The sequence below is a fragment of the Phoxinus phoxinus genome, assembly GCF_949152265.1.
Source record: "Phoxinus phoxinus genome assembly, chromosome: 3".
Taxonomy (NCBI): Eukaryota; Metazoa; Chordata; class Actinopteri; order Cypriniformes; family Leuciscidae; genus Phoxinus; species Phoxinus phoxinus.
In genome coordinates, this window is record NC_136878.1 from 32,399,750 (window position 1) to 32,422,532 (window position 22,783).

The 22,783-nt window shown below is 36.9% G+C and overlaps 3 protein-coding genes across 6 annotated transcripts in view; 1 reads left to right on the forward strand and 2 right to left on the reverse strand.

Moving 5' to 3' along the window:
- The window catches only part of ppef2a (protein phosphatase with EF-hand domain 2a), a 27,204-nt gene extending 25,965 nt beyond the window's left edge, over positions 1–1,239 (reverse strand). Inside the window, exon 1 of the mRNA XM_079605723.1 lies at positions 1,190–1,239. The gene's annotated coding sequence lies outside the window, so the exon portion shown is untranslated. The remainder of the gene's footprint in view (positions 1–1,189) is intronic.
- Positions 416–7,841, forward strand: LOC306994837 (flavin reductase (NADPH)-like). Of its 3 annotated transcripts, none has more exons than XM_079605744.1 (5): positions 416–537; positions 1,199–1,360; positions 3,035–3,236; positions 3,899–4,063; positions 6,719–7,841. In XM_079605744.1, the coding sequence occupies exons 2-5, from the start codon at positions 1,226–1,228 to the stop codon at positions 6,874–6,876; spliced, it is 660 nt and encodes a 219-aa protein (XP_079461870.1). In that variant the 5' UTR covers positions 416–537; positions 1,199–1,225; the 3' UTR covers positions 6,877–7,841. The 3 variants fall into 3 exon arrangements, with proteins under 3 accessions (XP_079461870.1, XP_079461868.1, XP_079461869.1); XM_079605742.1 differs by lacking the exon at positions 416–537 and adding an exon at positions 785–896; XM_079605743.1 differs by lacking the exon at positions 416–537 and adding an exon at positions 832–958.
- Positions 7,842–10,263: 2,422 nt separating this feature from the next.
- LOC306994829 (long-chain-fatty-acid--CoA ligase ACSBG2-like) lies at positions 10,264–21,762 on the reverse strand. Of its 2 annotated transcripts, XM_079605732.1 has the most exons (15): positions 21,595–21,762; positions 19,742–19,813; positions 19,507–19,601; positions 18,002–18,279; positions 17,525–17,613; positions 17,275–17,395; positions 16,625–16,705; positions 16,257–16,406; positions 15,936–16,103; positions 15,609–15,790; positions 13,953–14,186; positions 12,877–13,094; positions 12,092–12,231; positions 11,692–11,935; positions 10,264–11,433 (listed from the first exon to the last, which is right to left on the reverse strand). In XM_079605732.1, exons 2-15 carry the CDS (start codon positions 19,801–19,803, stop codon positions 11,357–11,359), a joined length of 2,139 nt encoding a protein of 712 aa, XP_079461858.1. In that variant the 5' UTR covers positions 19,804–19,813; positions 21,595–21,762; the 3' UTR covers positions 10,264–11,356. The 2 variants fall into 2 exon arrangements, with proteins under 2 accessions (XP_079461858.1, XP_079461857.1); XM_079605731.1 differs by lacking the exon at positions 21,595–21,762 and having other exon boundaries at positions 19,742–19,963.
- Positions 21,763–22,783: the final 1,021 nt, after the last annotated feature.

The window sequence follows — 22,783 nt, forward strand, 5'->3', positions numbered from 1 at the left end:
CAGTCTATTTTTTGAGTATTTAAATTTATTTTATTTTTTAAAAATATTATACATTTCCTATTGACTTAATTCTATTTTAATAATTTATTATCCTGTCACTGCACTTATTCTGTCACCAAAAACAAATTCCTCGTATGTGCAATATACCTGGCAATAAAAGCTCTGTCGCCTGCGACTGTAAACAGCACTTCACATGACTTTATTCAGATGTTTCTTGCATGCTGACTCATGTAAAAAAATATAAATAAAATAGGCGTTTCAAATTAGTTACTTGGTGTCAAAACGATCAGCATTCTTATGGAATAAATAATCAGATTCAAATTAGTTGAACTTTCGTCAAAGAAAGACGCCATTCGTCTTCTGATTTTATCCGCCCACGTTTTGTTAGCGGCGTTTGCTCCAGAAGTATTTTCCCATTCATTTTCTATCATGAACATACCAAACCAAACAGCCAGGAGGCGAATCAAGAGTTTTTACAAAGTTTTATTTGGAGCAAGAAAAAAAAAGAATGCTGGTTACTGGCCACCATAGAAATAAGTAAGGTTACGATTTTTATTAATAAATACATTTTTAATACCAGTTGATTAAATCTTTTTTTCTTATTGCTACAGCTAGCTTCTCTTTTTTTCTTTTCTTTTTTTTTAAAGATAGGGTAATAAGCCATTTGTATTACAATGCCATGTATTACAATGACTGTAGCCTATTTTATTTATTTATTTTACTTTTTTGTGCAAAACATGCTTTTGGACATGCTGGACTCTTGCGTGAAGTACTCACAATGCGCATGCGCACTAAAGTCCTCAAGGGTGAAAGATATCAGCAGCTGTTTGACAGCAGAAAGCGCGTGCATGTGTTTGCTGCTGTTGCTTTGCCACCCAACAGGAGCGACTTTAGAGGTAGCCATACATGTTTATTACTTTAAACAGTGTTGTATTTTGGTGATGCTCAAATTCGTCAGGTGATTTACAAATCAATTTCCTAACACACTTTCAGTTGTATCCGCAGAACTATTTAATGTTGTTGTGGTTGTCCTTGAGGAAGAGTCTTGCGATATGTTATTTCCGGACGTTTGATAAGCAGGTTATATCACAGGCAGAAGATTCGCGACCTTCTGCGCAAATTAACCTATGCATATTTTAGCCCTTCTCTGTGTTACTGTGTTATAGCAGCGGTAATTTGACTAATTTACCTTTTGCAGGAATAAAAGGTTTTGTCTTGATTAAACATGAAGATTGCTGTACTTGGAGCGACTGGTCAAACCGGACAGCAGCTTGTGAATCAGGCTCTTCAGCAAGGGCACTCCGTCACAGCTGTCGTCAGAAACCCGGGAAAACTGACTGTAACACACGAGAACCTCAAGGTAGGATAAACATTTAACATCGTTACATTTGTTCATGTATTGCTTTCAGGTGTAAGTAAAGGACTGGACTGCAAATCCACACTCAAATGCAACTAAATTAATTTAGCAATGTCCTTCATGACAAACTAAAGCTTATCTTACATTTATAATGTATCTATATAAAGTATGGGTAACACTTTACAATACGGGTGCACTAATATGCATTAATTCATGCTTAACTAATGCACAGATAATCATGTGTTAATGTACAGTATGACTCATGAAGAATTAAACCATTAATTAATGATTACTGCATCGGTAACAAATAAAGGTTCTAAATGATTAATAGATTAAGTAATATATGAATTGTTATTAATTAAATGTGCCATAATGTATTCATTCCTTAATAACATATTTTATTAACTAATAGTGTAAATTAATGTGTTAATTACCACAATGGGTTGAAGCCATGTACTTCAACTTCGAATGGTCTACTTTAATTATTCATTAACTAATGATTTGCAAATGTATCATTATGTTATGACTTTACTTGTTGAGGCACACGACTATGAACTAACTGTTAAGTAATATGTCATTTTGGTCCGATGTAACTGCCGCATCAGTGCCTGTTGTTCATGCACAGGAATATGTCAGGTTAAGCTTGAGGTCGTGGTTCACTGAGAACATGCAGCCGAGCTCTGCTATTTCATAACACTGTGTCTAGACTGGACAAAGACAATAGAACGTCCATTATAGTCCTACACTGGATGCGTCACGACGCTACACGACAAAACCCGGAAAGTAAAACTGATGCCACACTCTATTCCTGACGTACTCCGAGCTCTTGCGCTGGTTCTGTTATGAAGGACAAATGGACTTGCAATGGTCTGTCATGTCCAGTGTAGACAGCTGGTCTCGTCCAGTTTAAACACAGTGCAACATCGGTCAGGAGTTCAGATTCTGGTGTGCTGATATTTGTGTGCAGCCCAACTTACCCATCCTTAAAACATGGTCTTTGACATTACATTCACTGCATGTGCAACTGTCAAAACCCATAAATGACCCGTATTGTAAAGTGTTACCAAAGTATGAGTATAATAGTCTGAGTTGTTCACTCTCATTTTCTTTCTTAGTTGACTCAGATTTGCACAATGATATATGTTGAAAGGATGTATAAAATGTATAAAAGCATTATACATTTATAATGTATTTATGTAAAGTATGAGTAACTCATTAGCTCTCGTTTCCTTTCTTACCTAGTTGACTCAGATTTGCACAATGATAAATGTTGAAAGGACTTTTTAGTTTATAATTTGAATAAAAGTAAGGATTTCTAAGTCACTAAGGTGCAAATGTGAACTTTTTAATGCATAACCTACATGCAAATGTTTGTTTTGAATGAGTTTTTGTATGTACAATTTAGCATAACGTCACAAGGGTGGCATAAAAAATTAATGTGACTGATTTATGGGTTGATATCATCACATGATTGCTTGCCCCACATTTTTGTGCAGAAAGTATTTTATGGACAGTTATCCAGACACAGCATTGCTAAATAATGATTAACACCAAGCTGCCAGTGTAGATAATGCTTCATGTGTTCAAGAGTAGATTTTCAGTGACTTTGTTAGTTACAACTAGCATGTAACCTCATAACCATGTAACCTTGTTTAATTGCATGCCCTCATGTGATAGGTGGTTGAGGGAGACATTTTTTCTGAAGACAGCCTGAAACCGCATTTCAAAGGCCAGGATGCTGTGTTGTCCTGTCTTGGCTTTCCAATCTCATTTATTTATGGAATCACTGGCTACACCCAGTCTATGACGGCAGCATTAAATGCTATGCGTGATGCCAAAGTGAATCGAATCATCACCATGACCTCATGGTACACTGACCGTAAGTGCTGTTATTATTTATCGGTTCATGAATCTGAAGGTTCTGTACTAGGGGTGTAACAGTAAATCGTGTCACAATATATCACAATACAAAAATGCATTATGTATCGTGGATTATGACAATCTGTATGGTGTATAGTTCACCCAAAAATGAAAATTCAAGTTTACAGAGTTTTAGTGTCAGTACTACATTAAACTACTATAATGTTGAATAATGCAATGGTTAAAATATTTGTGTGTCCTAATAATACCAACTGTCTTATGTTACCAGTAAAAAATGACCTACATTATTGTAAATATATCTAGTCAGTGAAAGAGTGCAAGCATATTCGTCTAAATAATTCTGTAATTTCAGCTTTAGAATCATGAATAATTTTATTCTGGTGTCACCATTGTCCTGTGCATTGGCACCAAGTCCAAGCCTATTCATTTCCACCCCCCAATGTAATACCAAATTTAGCATTTTAATCAACAGTACATTTTTCGTTAACCTTTCACCATATGTCTTGGAGTATCGCAATAATATCGTATCGTGAGTTCAGTATCGTGATGTGTATCGAATCGTGACATGAGGGTATCATTACACCCCTATTCTTTACAGACTATTTTTGGTCTGATCAGTTGTCTGGTATAGTAATTGGACTGTTATGACACTCTTCACAGCTAATTCAGGCTCCAATTCTTCCTTATTCATCCGCTACATGTTGCTTCCCATGATTAGAAGCGTTCTGAACAACATGTATGAAATGGAAAACTTTCTTAAGCAGACTGATGACATCAACTGGACTGTTGTCCGACCCCCTGGCCTCAAGAATACACCAACAACAGGTGGGATTTATAAATAAAACAAATCTTGATATGAATTGAAATATAATAAAGGTACCGGTATGCAATTTCTTTGATTATTGTTACGTTAAAGGTATAGCGGAGGATTTTCTTTTTCCGCGTGGGTAGTAGTCTATACTATTGGTCCACCTAAGTGTCAATCATTCTGGTGATATGTTTACATAAGGCCGTCGTACGTGCTCGTCCCTATGTTTTCGCTTTCTGCGCATGCGCACTTTCAGGTGTATTATGTGTGATGAGTTACGGTTTCAGCCATTCCTTTGAAAATGGCTGAGGGTCGAAAGAGAAAAAATGTATACGAAGTGTATGATAAGAAGAGAAAGGCCGCAGAATATAGAAACAAGACCAGAGTGATTTTGGGTGAATATTTCACACGCTGGCGTGCGCTAGAAGCACAGGTTGGGCTTCCCACTGATGCCACAGTCGCGAAGATTCTACTAGACAGGTAAAGTTTGTCATGCTATTTGGAGAAATTCATTTAAAATCACTGCTAGTAAAAGTTAATGTAAGCTGATTAGCGATGCTAGCCGTTTAATAGGCGTTCCCTCTCGGGAGCAGATAGAGTGTTGCGCATGTGCATTTTTTTAAAAATTGGAGAGGGCGGGTCTTTTCTAAAATTAGGAAAGATCCTCCGCTATACCTTTAAGTAACAGGTAAAATGTAGTGGCGGACAGTAACAAAGTACTTTTACTTCTTTACTGTACTTAAGTATGTAACAAAGTTAGATGTTGTGTGAAGAAGGAGGCAGGAACCGGCGAATATTTAAAGACTTTAATAACAAAATAAAAAACAAATACAAAATGAAAGTCAAGACAGCAGCCCCTCACGGACGACTGCTGTCACATGTAACATAATAAAACGCAACATAAATACAGGTCTGGCCTCTCTCGTTCTTCACTGTCGTCACTCCTTCTTTATCCCCGTGAGAGGCACCTCCGGTGCGCTGCGCGGGTGTCGCTCATTAGTAATCACGCCCTCGGCCTCGTCCTGCTCGCCACAAAGTACATCTGTACTTTATCAGAGTGTTTTTATTTAGGGAAACTTTTACTTCTCTAAATTTCATAAAAAATCCTTGCGATTTGTGATCGAGCTGATTCTTTTTAATTAACCTGTTAAATCGTTTTGCAAATCGCAATGAACAAATCATTCGTCGATTGGACCGATCCGATTGCCACAATCCACTGATTCAAATGATCTGGTCAGAGTGAGTCTCCAGTTAACAATTCACTGAATTCACAAGTCTGACTCAAAATGAGCCAAGAACTTGAGATCCTCGGAGCTTACTAATGCTGAATTTTAGGATTTAAAATAGTATTTATAACTGATAGTATTTATGGCATGACTGTCAGTTGTTTGTACGCAGTATGAGTATGGAAAAGTATGGAATTTGATTTGAGTAACTTCCAGGTCTGGATAAGTATGTAAAAAAAGAAAGCTGAATATGAAAAAAATAGTGTTTCCAGACTAATACCCCTATTTAGTTTTCTAAAATATAAATGAATAATTTCTAAAAAATAATTGTATCATACAAGCAGTGTTTTCATGGCAGAAGTTTAGTGATCATTTAGTGAATAAAATCAAGGCCCACATTTTCATTATGCAAAACGTCTCGGTTACAAATGTAACTAACCCTGGTTCCCGACAAGACGCTATGGGAAACGTCATCAATGCCAGTGTCTGAAGCTTGTATTCCAATGCAACAATGTCATTGGCCGACGACAGTCCGTGAAGTCAATCCTGATGTTCCCTTTTGAATAGGAACTCGTACTGCGTCTCCGCTTAGGGGAACAAATACCCACTATGCCATGTTGAGGGGAATGACTGCCTGATCGGCTGTGACCAAGCACTCCTATAAAAAAGTGCCATGGCCTGACCCACTGGCGCGTATTCCCTTCCATTCAGCGAGGACAGACGTGATCTGAGCCTCTTCATAGAGCAACTCTTTATAATAACGCGCAAGTCGTGTGTGTCCTCAGGTGTCTGATAATGCTGACACAGAGGAACGCATTACCTGACATTCTTCATAACACTTTAAAGGTTGGCGACATATCCTTGGAAAAACTCCTGAGACCCAAAACTAATGCCAGCAACTTATATGGTGACTTTACAGCTGAGTACGGCATTTCACTCGCGTTGGATGTGTCAACGTCACACTTGTATAGGCCGTAGTCTATTATTTCAATTCATAATTGGTTGACCTTACCTTACATTTTTCCATCAGATCATCCCCTACGTTGTCTACATTTAAATCATCTTTCAAAACTTTTTCTTCTCAGGCTTATGCTTAACTCGATAACACCTTTAGTTTGGTTTTAATCAAGTTTTTATTTGTTTGGTGATGTTTTGTATTAATTCTGCTATTTTCTTATCTGGTTCGGAGCCCTCCTTTTAATACTTAAATGCATACAAAATCAAGTACTTAAATAATAAAATGTTAGTAAAATAAAATTGAGAAAAGGAGTAATAATTTATTAGAGTATCTGTACTTTTACTCAAGTACTTTATTTGTTTACTTTGTCCACCACCGGTAAAATGCTTATTGACAAATTTGCCTTTGCTGCAAAGCTATTAGATTATCACAAATTGCATTTTTGTATTTTGTTAAATTTGTGGTAATGTTTCTTATTCTTTTCAAAGCCAACGAGTTCCTCACACATGAAGGTTATTATGTCCCTGATGAAAATGGTCAGCCAATCGGCCAGTCTGTGTCAAGAGGAGATGTGGCTCGTTTCATGCTGTCTCTACTCAATAACAATGCCTGGATGAAGAAAGCTGTTGCTATCATCACCAAATGAGTTTGCACTTTGCTTGCTCAACGTGAACTAGAGAAAAACATTTATTTCATAATGAGATTTTCCCCCTGTTGTTTTACTTCAATGAAAGGTTAGAATTTTGTGAATTTTTTTAATGAAAATCAAAAGGATAAATGCAGATTTATTTTCACAGCTGCCTTGCTCATATGTACCAAGGGTGCCAATATTAGTGGAGGGCACTGCTTATTTTAATTGTAAAATGTGTTTCTTAATGCCAAAGAAAGGTTGGCAGAATTACACGAAAATGTAATTCATAAAACCTTGTAGAAAATGCATATTGTTATGTAAATTGGATTTAACATGAAATTCCAGAGGTAAAAATGGAGAGCAAAGAAATGACAATAAGCTGCATGCACTTTTGTCTCCTCTAAAATACTGTATATGAATTGTGAAATTGTTAATTTCTACTCATTATTAGTCTATAATTTTAGGCATTTGTGTGCATTATGTGTAACATAAAAACAAATTATTCCCTGTCTTAATATTTTAAGCAAAAATTTCAATTCCAGTCTACTTTAAAACACCATTTGACTATATAATAATAAAAACAAATCAACATTTTAATGGTATAAAAACATTTTAGGCAAAATTCTGTTCTTAACTTTCTGACCTAATCCTGTTTAAACCTGTATTTTGCATGTACATTAGGTTTATTGTTACTATATTTTGTATTATTTTTTTCAATTTATTGTATGCATATTTTATGTTCATTGATGCATTCAATTTCTCTTGGTTTTATACAGTACACATAGGCCTACATATTTTACATTTCAAATAGATTTTATACAGCTATACACTATGACTACTTGAATGCTTGGGTTAAAATTTTGGCTGTATTATTATTTAACATAGTCGTGATTTAATACCTTGATCTATGTATGAAAATGTAAAAATGTATCTCTGGTTTAGACGAAGTAAACACTAACTAATAAAAAAATATCTTTAGAGAGTAGGCTACCTGCTGTTCGTTCATGCCACAAACCACTATTGGCTCTTCGCCATTCAAGGAGCTCAGCATGGACACGGAAATCGCTTTGAAAGTGAATACTTTGTGAACGATTTTTGTTTTGATTGTTTGTTGTTGAGCAAATTAATGAATTAAACTGTCCTCTAAGATTCAGTCTGCTAGAGATAGTAAGTGACATTTGTTATGCAATTGGTGAGACTGAGTGTCTCATGACCACATGAGTGCAGTGTTGCACTGTTCATAATAAACCTTTACTGTGGTGAAAGGCTGATGTCAGTGTGTTCTATATTGTGTTATAAGCTAATAGCTGCCTTATAATTGTTAAAGTTAGGGCCAAAGGACTTGCAAAGCACAAACTTTATCATTAAAAACTTTCTAACAAAAGAGCAGTTTGAACATTAGCCTACTGCTAAGGATTTTCTTTTGTGTTCCGAAAACTTTTTTTTTTTTTTTAAGCTACACTGTGTAGGAATTACTCCCATCTAGGGGCTGAAATTGTATATGACTACCAACTGAATATTACTTTCTAGCCCCTCCCATTCCGAGGGTGTTTTAACTACGGTGGCCGTATTATTTCAAATCTGCCGGCAGTCGCGAGTAATCTCCCCCTCACATTCGTCACGGTGCCACTGAGTGTAAAAACGCGAAAGGCGAAGCTTGAATTTCCAGGTATGTCCCTCTTTGGCTAATGTATTTTCAAGATGGAGGCGCAACATGGCTTCCGCCCAAGGGGGTAATCCATCATTGTAGCAGAACTTCACCTGCTGTTAGCATTCCATTGACTCCCATTCATTTTGGCGTCACTTTGACAGCGAATAACTTTACATCTGAGGTGTCCAAAGACTCCATTTGTCCATTATTTATTTCTAAAGAAACACGACAATGTATAAAAGGCTCCATTTCTTTGTATCTTACGTTATGACCTCGTAGAAGCCGTTTTCATAACCACGCGACTCTCTGTCGCACTGTAGAGAAATTACCGTATAGACCGGCGGAGAAGCTCGCAAGCAATCGGGGGGACGTAGAGGCATAAAGTCAAGGGAGTAGCCCACAGAGAGTGATAAAGTTGCTCCTGCTGCTAGCTCATGGACAGCTAATGCTCACGCTCTCCGTCTCTGCGAGATTCGGAAGGGAATGATTCAGATTTCTCTCGGCACAGCTACTAGAAGACTGACCGCTGTCAGACAGGTTGTTTAAGCCTGCGCAGTACGCCTGGCGATCAGGAAGTGAGTGCTTCTAATGGCCTTCTCTTTTGTCCGTTGAAATCTATGGGGTCGCTGTGTCCATCTTATATACTGTCTATGCTGCTGCTAACACACACAAGCTCTTGAAACTCCGGCCTCTGCAGCAGCTCATTTGCATTTAAAGGGCCAGGCACAAAACGGTGCGTTTTTGCAAACCCTCAAAAAGTGACAACTTTAATATATAAAACTTAACACACACACACACACTCTGTGGACATCAGATATTTATTTTACATCTTGTGAAAAGGGCATTTTACCACCCCTTTAAACGACTTGAGGGGGAAGTAAATGACAGATACTGATTGTGATGTAAGATTTCACCCAATAAATTGATATTTGGTAATTTTCTAAATAAAGGTCAAATCCAAAATCAACACAAGTCTGTCTATGTTGCAAGAGCCAAAGGCAACCCGTAAGGAGACTTTCTAGATTGTTCTAAAGCCAGTTTGGTCACATACTAACCTGGGCAGGTCAGATGGATGAAATGACAGCAAGAATAGTTGTTGCTTGAGTTCAAGTGAAATATTTTTAGCTTATATTTGTGTTTAGATCAAAGTCCAGTTTTTTTTATGTCAACAGAGATAGTGAATGACAATTGTTCATTTCTGGCACTTTTATTACTGGTGAGGTTATGTAAGTTGAGCTGCTGACTTCCTTTGATTTAATGTTCTGATTGTGATCTGAGGACTTTGTCCTCAATGGACAGATATCATGTTTGTTAATCAGAAGAGCAATAACCAGTGTTAGGTAAGAGGATTTATGCGTAATGTTGTAGGGGTACATTGAATCATTGGGGGACAAGTGAATGATTCACATTTCAAATAAAAATATGAACATAATTGAGAAAAAATGGTTTCTAATGCACAACCCCATTGCCAAGTCTTATTTTGCAGCACATCGGTCACATGTTATTCTCTCAACCAGGACAAGCTATATTATAAAGAATATTTGAATAGTTATATTTTAAAACAGTGTTAAAAATCGTTTTCAAAATGTACTTTGACATGCACAAAAAGAAAAAAAGATTAGCTTATAAAAGTGCTTGATGCTTTTTTGCCATGTGCCTCTGTATGGGATGGGTGAAAATGATGCACTAACGCATCTTAAGCTTTTTAAAGAAACTTTGATGATTCACAAGTTTTTTTTTTTTTTTTTTTTAAGTATCTCCATATGTGTGTTATATATAAAAATAAGAGTGTCATCTTAATAACTTGTCAGAACAATGACTATATAATGTAAAATTACTTAAGATGTCATTTTATAGTCTAAAATCTAACCTCTGAGCTATACCTCACATACTGTCAGTGTTCGAAATACTTAATGACATAATTATAGTAGTTCATTGGGTACTATAGTTGCATGTAACACCAGAACCTCCAACAAATGGAAATGCAAAACACAACAGATCAGTCTCACTGAAACCGTCTGAGAAGTGAACAAAACATTACTTTTTTTTAGAGGGATGATGTTTCTTGGTAAAACCTTCTTGTGTTTCTGCATTACCTCAAAACTGGTTCAGAAACACAATATGAACAATAACTGGGGGGCGGGGTGGACTTAAACCACAATGTGCTTTTAGTTTGAGACCTTATCAGAGAGACTATTGTGTTGTTTCCAGAACACAAGCAGACACAAACATCAGCAGTTTTCCGTGCACCTGCTCCCTTGTGACACTCCCATTTTAAGAAATGCACGCAAAGAAAAAATTACATCCATAAAAGGAACCAAACAAATACTTATGGAGCTCCAATATATTATTCACTTATATTCCAACATACGCTGACAGCCTCCACTCTCATAAATATTAAATGTGCTGGGTGAAATTTGAACAGTATTAAGAAGACAAACATTCATCGCACATCTGTATCTTTACAGTTACACTGTAACTGTTTGACGTACCAACAACACTCGGTGTGCAAGCAACAATATTAACCTTGTACATATCACTCAATCTGAGCCTGTTTCTAGACTTCTTCACAGATCTTAGATTAACAGTAATGCACACAGTAATATCACATACAATCAACTCCAATTTCATACATTGTACAGAATATACATGATAAATAGATAGATTTGAAAACGTATTAATAATGAATAATGAATCAGTAATGAATGTATTGGTATAAAATGGTGTAAAGTTTGACTGAGGCCCATTGGAGTGAGCAAAATACAGATTACTGAACAATGGCAAACGAATATGATCCAGTGTAGTCTTGCGTTTCATTCCCACAGTTTAATTTGGGTTCTTCTGTTATTCACCATAAAATTGGTTGATTTCTTCTTGATACATTTTACTGACGACGGGCCTTTTGAGCTTCATGGTTGGACCTGAGAAGAAGAAAAAACTTGAGCTCACATCACATCTACATTCCTCTATGTAATTATGCATTCAAGAATGCAGTTAGTCAAGCATGTTCAGTGTGTCACGTAAAACCATTTCATCAAAACATGTGACACCTACATGAATTGTCCTGGCAATTGTCTTTTTTCAAGTCAAAGCTGACAGATAAAAGTACTTCTGCACTATTTTCACTTCACTTAATCTATTTTATATTCTTGTCTATATGAAGAAATAATAACACTCACCAAGTTCTCCGCCAGATATGGAGAAGTCCCGTGGAAGGAGGGTCCACTTCTGGACTCTCTGGGCATTGGATGCCGCTTTGGAATTCACGCGGTCTACGCCCTCCTGGATGGCTTTGTAAATGGCTGGCTCTTTTTTGCTAATGATCTCTGAGACTTTGCTGGCAGTTACACCATGCTGCCGACAAAACTCCACCGCTAGTGGTGTCAGTTCATCTGTGGGGTCTCCATTGTCATCAATGTTACACTAAAAATAAGATTCAGTGATTTAAAAAGAAAATATAACAACATACATTTTGAAAAATGGTACCTTAGCAAATACTCTTTATAGTGGCTGGTATAAATGTAAACATTTGGCAAAATGTGCATATTTAATGGTCCCACTAAGTAAAAATAGACTTACTTTGAGTGTAAGTAGCAAAGCAAGGAACTTCTTTTTGTCTCCAACCAACATGATATTGCTGATGATTGACACCTCCTCCTTTAGGGCGTCCTCAATAGGGACGGGTGGTATATTTTCTCCACCGGCAGTAATGATTAATTCTGCAAAAGCAAGGTAATTAGATACAAATTAATGTTATAGTTTATCATTCTATATGCATTTATCTAATTGATATGATAATTTACTGCTCACAGTAACATGAGTGTTATCCAAAGGCATAGAGAAAAAGGGAATTTTTCCATAAGGGAAATCATTTTTTAATGATAACTCATAGACATTTAAAGACGGACCTTTTGTGAGCTACGCGTTTGTTACACGGTCTATGGTATATGTTATTGTTGAGATCATCAGTCCACTTTTTTTATATGGTTGTGTTTAACAGCAAAATGCCAAGTGAAAAACTACATTACCCATGATTCTGCAAAGAAATCTGCGGCAAGATTATGTCAGTTGCAACACATTATAAAAGTGCAGTTCTTTCCCTCATTAAAGCCATTAAGTTCACAGTCTTGTACCTTGCCTTTTAGTCGGATTTTCAAATAGTTTTTGGATTCAAATCAAAGTTTGTAATGTTGTGATTCACCTTGAAGCTGGTTGGTTTCGGTTCATATAACTCTTTCATGAAGACTTTAAAAAAAAATCCATGGGACAAGTACTTATGGAACCAAGGCAGATGAAAAAGTGAACAGGCACTGTTCAAAATGTACTAAATGTACATTACTAAATGTACAAATGTGAATTTCTACCTTTTATTCTGCCAGTGATGAACAGGAAGTCATTGCTGTCATGTTTGCCCAGGTCTCCTGAGTGGAGCCACCCTTCTGCATCCAGTGCCTCCTCAGTCTTGTCTGGCATGTTCAGGTATCCCATGAACACATGCCGTCCCCAGAAACAGATCTCACCATTCCCATCACTATCTGGTTTGTCTAACTTGGTTTTGCAGCCTGTCAACACCTTACCACAGCTGGAGGAAGAAGAAAAAACATGTATGTCACATACGATTGTCATCAGCAACTAGAACTTTTTTTTAAGTATCCAGTGACTTTTAACCAGTAGTCTATGATTGAAGCCAAGTTCACACAGGTTGAGTATATCACATTAATCATGCACATGTTCTATAAAGCCTGAAACAGAAATGTTTTGCCAAAATTTTAAAATAATTAAAACATTTGTAGGCATATTTCATAACTTGTTTTGTACAATATTTTGTTCAAAATGTTTGTTATATTTCATTAAAATAAAAACATTTTCTTACTTTTCTTGGATTTTGTCATTCAATTTTAAAGGGATAGTTCACCCAAACATGTACATTCTGCAATCATTTACTCACCCTCAAGTTGTTCTAAACCTGTTTTCTTTTTAATGTGGCTTAAGTCTCCACTTAGTTAATAGGACCACTGTATTTACGAAAACAATTACATTGCGCAACAAATTCTGGTGTTTATTTAAAGGTGACATAGTTATACATATTATGTGTACTTACTATGGTAATAAAAGTAAAGTATGTATTTAAACAGTCACAAGACTGACCAAAGTGCTGTACATGAGAAAAGTAAACAAATACACAAGTATAAAACATAGCAGAGTAAGTACACGTAGTTCATTAATATTACTCAGTATTTATGTCTAACCCCATAGTAAGTACATGTAATAGGTATAAATATAATACCCTAAAATAAAGTGTTTACAGTTTGTTTTTGTTTTCATATGAAAAAATAAATAATACCAGCACACAGGTTTGGAGCAACATGAATTGAGTATAAGAACAACTTTGTAATCTAAAATATGTTAATATATATACACGGTACATCATGCCTCTGACCTCATAATGCGATAACCCTCAGCAAAGGAGATGGAGTGAGGTCCAGTGCTCTCGCTCATGCCGTACAGCTCAAAGACAGGGATGTGAAGGCTCATGAAGTACTCCAGTGTGTCTTTGGTGATGGGAGCTGCACCGGTGAAACAGGCTCTACAGCGGTCAAGACCAAGAGCTTTGAGCACATTCTTGAAAACCAGATGATTGGCCAAGGTGAAGCCCCAAGGCACTGAAGAATCACTGCAGAGAAATAACATGAGCTTCAGGTTTCTTTCAAATATACTGAACAAAATTATAAACGCAACACTTTTATTTTTGCCCCCACTTTTCATGAGCTGAACTTAAAGGGGTGTGGGGGGGACCACCATTTGCCTCACGCAGTGCAACACAGGCCAACAATCAACAACCTGATCAACTCTATGTGAAGGAGATGTGGAATGTTGGTCCTCTCCTCTTCAATGATTGTGCAAAGTTGCTGGATATTGGCAGGACCTGGAACACGCTGTCGTATACGCCGATCCAGAGCATCCCAAACATGCTCAATGGGTGACATGTCCGGTGAGTATGTTGGCCATGCAAGAACTGGGATGTTTTTAGCCTCCAGGAATTGTGTGCAGATTTGCAACATGAGGTGATGGTCTAGAAAGAATGGCACAACAATGAGCCTCAGGATCTCGTCACGGTATCTCTGTGCATTCAAAAAGCTATCAATAAAATGCACCTGTGTTCGTTGTTCATAACATACACCTGTCCAAACCATAACCCCACCGCCACCATGGGCCACTCGATCCACAGCGTTGACATCAGCAAACCGCTCACCCACACGACGCCATACACGCTGTCTGCCATCTGCCCTGTACAGTGACAACCGGGATTCATCCGTGAAGAGAACACCTCTCCAAAGTCCCAGACGCCATCGAATGTGAGCATTTGCCCAAATAAGTCGGTTACGACGAAGAACTGCAGTCAGGTCAAGACCCCAATGAGGACGATGAGCATGCAGATGAGCTTGCCTGAGACGGTTCCTGACAGTTTGTGCAGAAATTCTTTGGTTATGCAAACCAATTGTTGCAGCAGCTTGGAGGCGAAGATGCTGGATGTGGAGGTCCTGGCTGGTGTGGTTACATGTGGTCTGCGGTTGTGAAGCCAGTTGAATGTACTGCCAAAAACTCTGAAACGCCTTTAGAGACGGCTTATGGTAGATAAATTAACATTCAATTCAAGCGCAACAGCTCTGGTGGACATTCCTGCAGTCAGCATGCCAATTGCACGCTCCCTCAAAGCTTGCGACATCTGTGGCATTGTGCTGTGTGATAAAACTGCACATTTTAGAGTGGCCTTTTATTGTGGCCAGCCTAAGGCACACCTGTGCAATAATCATGCTGTCTAATCAGCATCTTGATATGCCACACCTGTGAGGTGGATGGATTATCTCGGCAAAGGAGAAGTGCTCACTAACACAGATTTAGACAGATTTGCGAACAATATTTGAGAGAAATATTTGAGAGAGTACATGTTTTGTGTACATAGAAAAAGTCTTCTGAAAAAGATCTCTGAGTTCAGCTCATGAAAAATGGGGGCAAAAACAAAAGTGTTGCGTTTATAATTTTGTTCAGTATAATTCAATCTATAAATTAATTTGTGGTTCTTTTAAAAACTCACCCATTCATGGCATTATAGCTTGCTTGAAGTCCGATTCCCTTTGCCCAGTCGCCAATCTTCTTCTTCATGACGGATGACTTTGCACCAACGGCTTTCATTGCTTCTTGCATTTTTTCCCACACTCTGGGAACGCCCAAGAAGCTTGTGGGATGCACCTCTCTCAGCGTGTTGGCCAGGGAGCCCTGCATTGAGTTTAACCAAGACACTGCCAGTTAATCAGTTGTGTTTCCTCATTTCTACAGAAGTGTCTGCTGAACGAATAAATATAAATCTAGACAAATAATTTTTTTACATAAGTAAAAAATGTAAGCTTCTTTAGACTTTAACCTTCAGGGCATCTGGGTCGGCGAAATTGGTTATGGCGGCAAACCTCATGCAGATCCACATGTCTTGGACTTGGGCTGCCACGTGACTCAGGGGCAAGTAGCTCACCACTTCCTCCTCAGCCATCTTCAGCCGGACCATGCGACCTGCTGAATTGGCTGTCCATGTGATCTGGACAGAGGAGGGATGAATTTAAGGAACAACACTAGTACACATCCATTAAAATGAAAAGAATTACACTGTGTTTATCTGTGATTAATTACATTTGGCATTGAAGTAAGTGCTGAACTAGTCACTTTATGTGACACTATACGTGGTACTCACATTATCATGGCTGAGCATGACCCCTTTGGGATTCCCTGTGGTGCCTGAGGTGTATATTAATGTGCAGCACTCATTGGCCTTTTGACTGTCTATCACCGCATCCAGCTCAGCTTCAAGGATATTCTCTCCCAACTTCATAAATTCAGCCCACTGTGAGAACATCAAATTCATGTATATATTCAAATATAGCACTGTTTAATTATTTGCTTAGTAGACATGATGGGACGTTGTGCTTGTTTACATTCACTTTCCACGACTTATATACATACATATCTGTAATTATCAGTGGACATCCATCTTCTATGTTTTGTACAAAAAAACATTTGACACATTTGGAAGTTTTATTGTATTATTTGGTAAAAACTTACTGTATATAAGTTTGGTAACTTCTGCTCCAGTTCACCCTTGTACTGAACAATAGCCTTCAAATGTGGCAGCTGATCCTTCACCTATAATGACAGTGAAAGAAAATGTATTAGTAGAAGAATGTATTAGTACAAGAATGTATTAGTAGAAGAATGTATTAGTACAAGAATGTATTAGTAGAAGAATCAGTATGTTATGTTTAGTTTTGGTTTCTGTTCATATGTTTAGTTCCTGCGTCATTTGTTCCCATTGTTTCCTCTGCTTGTTTGTTTCCATGGTTTCCAAAAAACTATGTTATATTTTTTGATAAGATTATTTCGATAAGATCCCTACATGAACATTCTTGTTCATAATAAGGATTATGTCTGAAGGAAGTATTTCGATTTTAGTGGGGGTTTTTTTTTAAAGGTTGTGTAATGCATAAATGATTGATCTGCTTTTAACTCATTGTTACACACTATAGATAAGATGGGTCTAATAATTAATCCAATTTTTTATTGAAATTATTAACTTGGTAAACTAAGTTTTTGTATATATATATAGTTATTTTGTATATCCTTCCAATTCCATCTCAATCATGGAAATCATAAAAGCTTAACTAATAACTGTTAATGCACTTCCTCTTTTGTTAAAAAGAATACCTCTGTATTACCTGGAGGATTTTGATCAGTTGCTTGTTGTTTTCAACCACCAGAACATTAGCAGCACAATTATCAGCAACATACTGGCAGGCCTCTGGAGAGTTGGTGGTGTAGATGCCAGTGGCCAGTCCCCTGTGACAAAACAAGATGTTCACACAGCTACTTTATCTGATCCTACATTCCATAATCACTTATTCTCACGTCTTTTCCTCATTGTCTAACTTTGAGATGATTAACTTTTCACAGATGAACAGTCAGTACCCTGCTAGGATACATCCGACATCTGCTATAAACCATTCAGGAGAATTGAAGCCCAGAATACCGACACCATGGAATCGCTCCAGGCCAAGCTAGAGTACACAAAGAGCACATCAGTGACCCAATATGCAAAAGCAATTCATCACCTAGTGTTGTTTAGAGCTTTGACACAACAATGAAACTAAAGCGTTGACTCCTTAATGCTTTAAGCCAATAGTTTGATTATTACACAAATGAAAGGAAATATTATTCAAACTTCAAAGGGACTTTCAAAATCAAATATCCTAGATAAACTTGCAGATAAAAAATACACATTTAGAATATGTTCGTGTTTACACATCCGACAATGATAGCAATTTGTTTGCACCACAGCACATTCCATGCATGAACTAAGTAGCTATTATGTAAAAGAAGAAAAAAAAACACAGTGTTTTTAAAAAGCGTTCAAAAAAAAAAACATTAAAAGATATGACCTCTTACCTTCAGAAAGCTTTTGGCTGCCGCTCTTGAATGTTGATAGTACTCCTTATAGGTCAGGGTGACCCATGCTCCATCTTCCTTCGCACGGAGCGCGGGAGAGTCTCCGTACTTCTGCACTGTAGCCATGAACATCTGATGGACCGTCATGGGAGGTTCTGAGCTGAGTTCTGAAGCGTTCATCCTCAGTTTGACAGCCTTGTCTCTGGCTGTGCTCCACAGCTCCTCGGCTGGAGCGAGACGCACATCTTCAGTCCTCAAAGGTATAGCCGGTTCGTCGTCTTTATGAGCAGGACAGCAGGGACACACAGGAGACATGACTATATATTAAAAGTGCTTCTGAAAGGAATTGTATATTTATGGATGAAGCTTCTGTATGTTGTCTAAGCAAGAACAAGATCAGTCCACCCAAGCACCTGCCCTCGTCTCCTATCACACATTCAGAAAAACACACGGACTGACAGCCTAACAAGAATGCAGAAGAAGGTCAGGTTACTGGCAGGATATGGCGTGTGAGTCTCGCCAATCAGGTTTCACAACTGGTTCACAAAACAAACTCTATTTCTATTATTAACTAGTGGATTTACATGCTACAAATCTACATATCTGCTGCAGATACATTGATAAGTTAAATGTTGTTCTTATTATTTTAATAATTATTATTATTGTTAAATGTATTATTTAGATATTTATTAATATTATTATAAAATCACACACACACATTTACTAGGCTATGGGGACTTGCAAAGATTTCTATTGTTTTTAATATGCAGCTAGTTATAAATACTGTAACCTAACAGAATACTTTCTGCATATTTAACTGTATTTTATGCTGTTTTTACAAATGAGGACATACCCAAGATGAGTTTTTGTTAGGTTTAACTCACTTCTGGGTACAAATTTGTAACTGGGATGCACCGATATGAATATAACCGATAATTCTTTATATTTGAAAGCCGATAACCAATATATTGGCCGATAAATCTAAACCTAAATTTTTATATAATTTTTGAGAGCCTGATTACAAAAACAAAAGTCTCACCATTAAAATCCATGTCCCAAGCACACAATTATAATGTTCTCAATATAATTTTATGTAGCCGATATGACATATGCAGATATTACTGCGCATTATAGATTATAGTGCATCCCTAAAATGTGTCCCCCAAAATATGGTACACAATAGTACAGTAGGTACTCTGTGTGTGTGTGTGTGTGTGTGTGTGTGTGTGTGTGTGTGTGTGTGTGTGTGTGTGTGTGTGTGTGTGTGTGTGTGTGTGTTTTTTCTACAATAGACTGACCTAGATCAGGTTTTTATGTGAGAAAAGTGACATTCAGAAACAAAATAATTTGTCATTTTCACGAGAATCTATGTGTAAATAATCTTCTGTATATTTGCCAGCAAGTAGAACATGACTGGTGGGTACTGAATATTCCTCAGAATTTATGCAAAACAGTTGGATTCTCAATATGAAAACATTTTGTGAATATTCATGTGAAAACTGTACCTGTGTTACTCATTACAGAGAATGAACAATTTCCATTTGGATGGTTTTTGGAGTCATGGAGTGCTACAGTCTGATATTCCTCAGTTTTAACAGAACTATGGAGAAAGACAAACGAGACTTCTGTCATGATAACATACTATATAGATCAGAAAAAACAAGAAAATACGCTATAAATGTTCAAGTATTGATTATTAGAAGACAGAAATTCCATATTTCATTGATTGAGTCTACATACCCATTTCCAGAGACAGAAATTTCCTTGGAATCACTCGGTGGTATACACTCATCGGCAGACATTGTACAGAGTCTTAAAATGACCAAAAGAAAGTACAATTATTTACAAAACTCCAAAAACTTGGGCTCACAAAATAGCGACCAAAGGCAATATTAAAAAAGAAAATATAATATGTCCAATGTCTTTCTTTCAGTCAAAACTGGCCAAGACTCTAACACTAGTGGTTTCAAATTGTCATTTATCTTTATATGTACCCCAACTCTTGCAAAATACTAGCAATATGTGCCAGTGGATACAGTGCCAGATGATGAAAGCAGCAGAGGAGAGGGTTTCTGTGAAACACTGGCCTTTCATCTACATTACGAAAACTGTTTAAGACAGGCTAGTCGAATGTGCAAATGTCCAAGTCTTTAAATCTAGATATGAGAAATCTCTTTTGGTGCTTCCTGAGGTTTACACAAGTATGCCATCTAGAGTATGTCTAATGTAATGCTTATATTTGACAATTAAGTTGAGTAGATTGAACATTGCATTTTACGTTTGTGATTGTGGTGTATCGGGCCATTAGAATAAGGTAGTTCTACTCAGTTAAACTGTTCATTCAGTTCATACATAAAATTCAAATCCTTGTAATGAAACCTAGAAGTTCATCACTAAACTGTACTCAAGATTGCAAAATGACAAAGTTCATGATAATTACAACATAAGTGTGGCCACATCATGATCTTTGTCATTTTGAACTTGTACACAGATGTGAAAGAAAAAAAACCTCTGAGACAATCACAGTTCATTACTGACAAGAAGGAAATAGGCTCAAGAATCTATAATCTTGTGAAATAATTTGATGGCCTTAAGGAATCGGATCCTAATCAGTACTTAAAAGTAATGGGAGTGAAGGTGTCATGTTCAATGTTCACTCATTCACATAAGGAGCTTTTCACAAATACCATGATATTGCACTGAATCAAAGCTTTATGCATAAAAAGTAATTTTATATATAATAGCACACTGCAGCAGCTCTAAAGTGCACAGACCGCCTGATGACAAAGCAGGTTAAGGCTGCAGCTTGAATACTTTTTTCTAATAAAACGGAGGGAGAATAGGGCTAGCGGTCACAGTTTTTACGCAGCTGGATTTAATTGGAAAGTCGGTTTCTATATGCGCAAAAATTAAACATTTACACTGTTATTGACAGTGTAAAACAATTGTAAAACAATTACAGTTAATGTCCCATAATATATATAGGCATGCTGTCACACACTATGTTGTAAATCCCAGTGGAAACAGCTATTAAATTTCACTTAAAACAACATTTGGTCCCACTTTATATTAAGTGGCTTTAAGTATGTACTTACATTGAAATTAACAATTTTGATACAATGTACTTATTGTGCACATACATGTTTTTACATTGTACTTATATTTTAAAAATACCAGCATGTAATTACAGCTGTAATTAATTTATGTATTTACATTTGTAATTACACTGTTGACCTGTCCATTATACCTTAATAACCCACCCTTATACCTACCCATACCACCACACCTGTCCCTAACCTTATCACACCTCAATAGCAGCAAAAGTGTTTTACAATACAACATGAACACAATAAGTACATTGTACTTATTTTTAGATGTACATAGTACTTAAAGCCACTTAATATAAAGTGGGACCCAACGTTCGTTTTATCTAACAATTACCTAATTTTGTAGCTACTACTTTCAATTGTACCGCGACAGATTCGTTTTAAGCAAACAAATGATCTTCATAACAAATGCAAACAAATGATCTTCATAACAAATTATGTTAACTATGTATGCTATAACTATATAATCAAGTGAAGACTACTTACATGTTTGTGTTTTCCCCCTCTCTGTCAGTCCTTGTTATGTCGAAGACTTGGAATTGTGCAGTTACAGTAGCAGGAGTGCATGAGACACAGATGTATGTTTCTCAGGTGCAGTAAGAACTTACATGGGACCTGGTGTTCCATTCAAACCTATGGACCGCAGTGTAGGCTAATCGTCACATGACGTGTCAGATTATGTATTGTGCTGTGTCTGCGCTCACATTTCCATTATTAAATAAAATATTTAATCAGCACAGCACAATAAACGTTTTAAATGAAATAAATAAATAAAAAATAAATGCAATCTAAATTCGACGTTTGACTAATCCATAGGCCAACTTTTTTCTTTTTAAAGAAAAACAACACGCATACAACTTTATGAACGACAATTACGAATGTCTGTCACAGACATAAAACAGTAAATTAAAGAAATTTGACCATATGTATGGCACGTCATGTAAATAGTGTGAGATATTTCAATACAATTTGCATCTAAAATCTATTTAGGTTGCATTTCACGGCATTTGCATAAAGCTTGCAGTAGCTACATCTCAATACCAGCAAATGTCTGTGTCAATATTGATTCAATAATAATGTTTGCAGGCTTGCTTTTGGTATTTCTGTTTTCTGGTAAATATAGTGTTTTGTCAACTGATCGGCATGTTATTCATTAAGATTGTGTCATACTAGCTCCAAGGCCACAACGTAGATACACTTATAACCAACAGATATTATGAAAGAGCTTGAGAGATTAAGATTCAAAGTATCTGATCGGTAAAGATAAAGAAAAACTCATTATTGATAAGACAATTGAGGACATTCGTTTTTGATAAGACAATTGTGGACAATTCAATTATAATGTATTTTGTTGAATTGAGATGGAATTCATGTGTTTTAAAATAGTTAAGAGACAATGAAAGTCGTTTATGTTTAAAATATTGGGATTTTTATAAACGTTTTTCTTCTAGTCAGCACAGACATTAATGCCTGAACTGTACCGATGCGTCTGATGATTCAGCAAATAAGATGAAAGTTCAGTTAATATAAACACTTGTGCATGAGCCATAGAAACACGCAGACTGGCCACCAAGGTCACTTGATCACACCACCCGTCACCAGTGAAACAGGTCTACAGGATGACCTTAGCTGAGGCCAAACCGGTTCTCAGCACATCCTAAAAGGTGTCTTCATG

Bases quoted from the DNA above. Each gene is read 5' to 3' on its own strand.
- LOC306994829 (XM_079605732.1), bottom strand. From the start codon at position 19,803: ATGTCTGCCGATGAGTGTATACCACCGAGTGATTCCAAGGAAATTTCT. The intron at 15,791-15,935 runs GTTAAAGTCTAA...AACTCAATGCAG, and splicing joins CCGACCCAGATGCCCTGAAG to GGCTCCCTGGCCAACACGCT. The intron at 13,095-13,952 runs GTCAGAGGCATG...TTCTTCCTCCAG, and splicing joins GAGGGTTATCGCATTATGAG to CTGTGGTAAGGTGTTGACAG.
- LOC306994837 (XM_079605744.1), top strand. From the start codon at position 1,226: ATGAAGATTGCTGTACTTGGAGCGACTGGTCAAACCGGACAGCAGCTT. The intron at 3,237-3,898 runs GTAAGTGCTGTT...CACTCTTCACAG, and splicing joins GACCTCATGGTACACTGACC to CTAATTCAGGCTCCAATTCT. The intron at 4,064-6,718 runs GTGGGATTTATA...TTCTTTTCAAAG, and splicing joins CAAGAATACACCAACAACAG to CCAACGAGTTCCTCACACAT.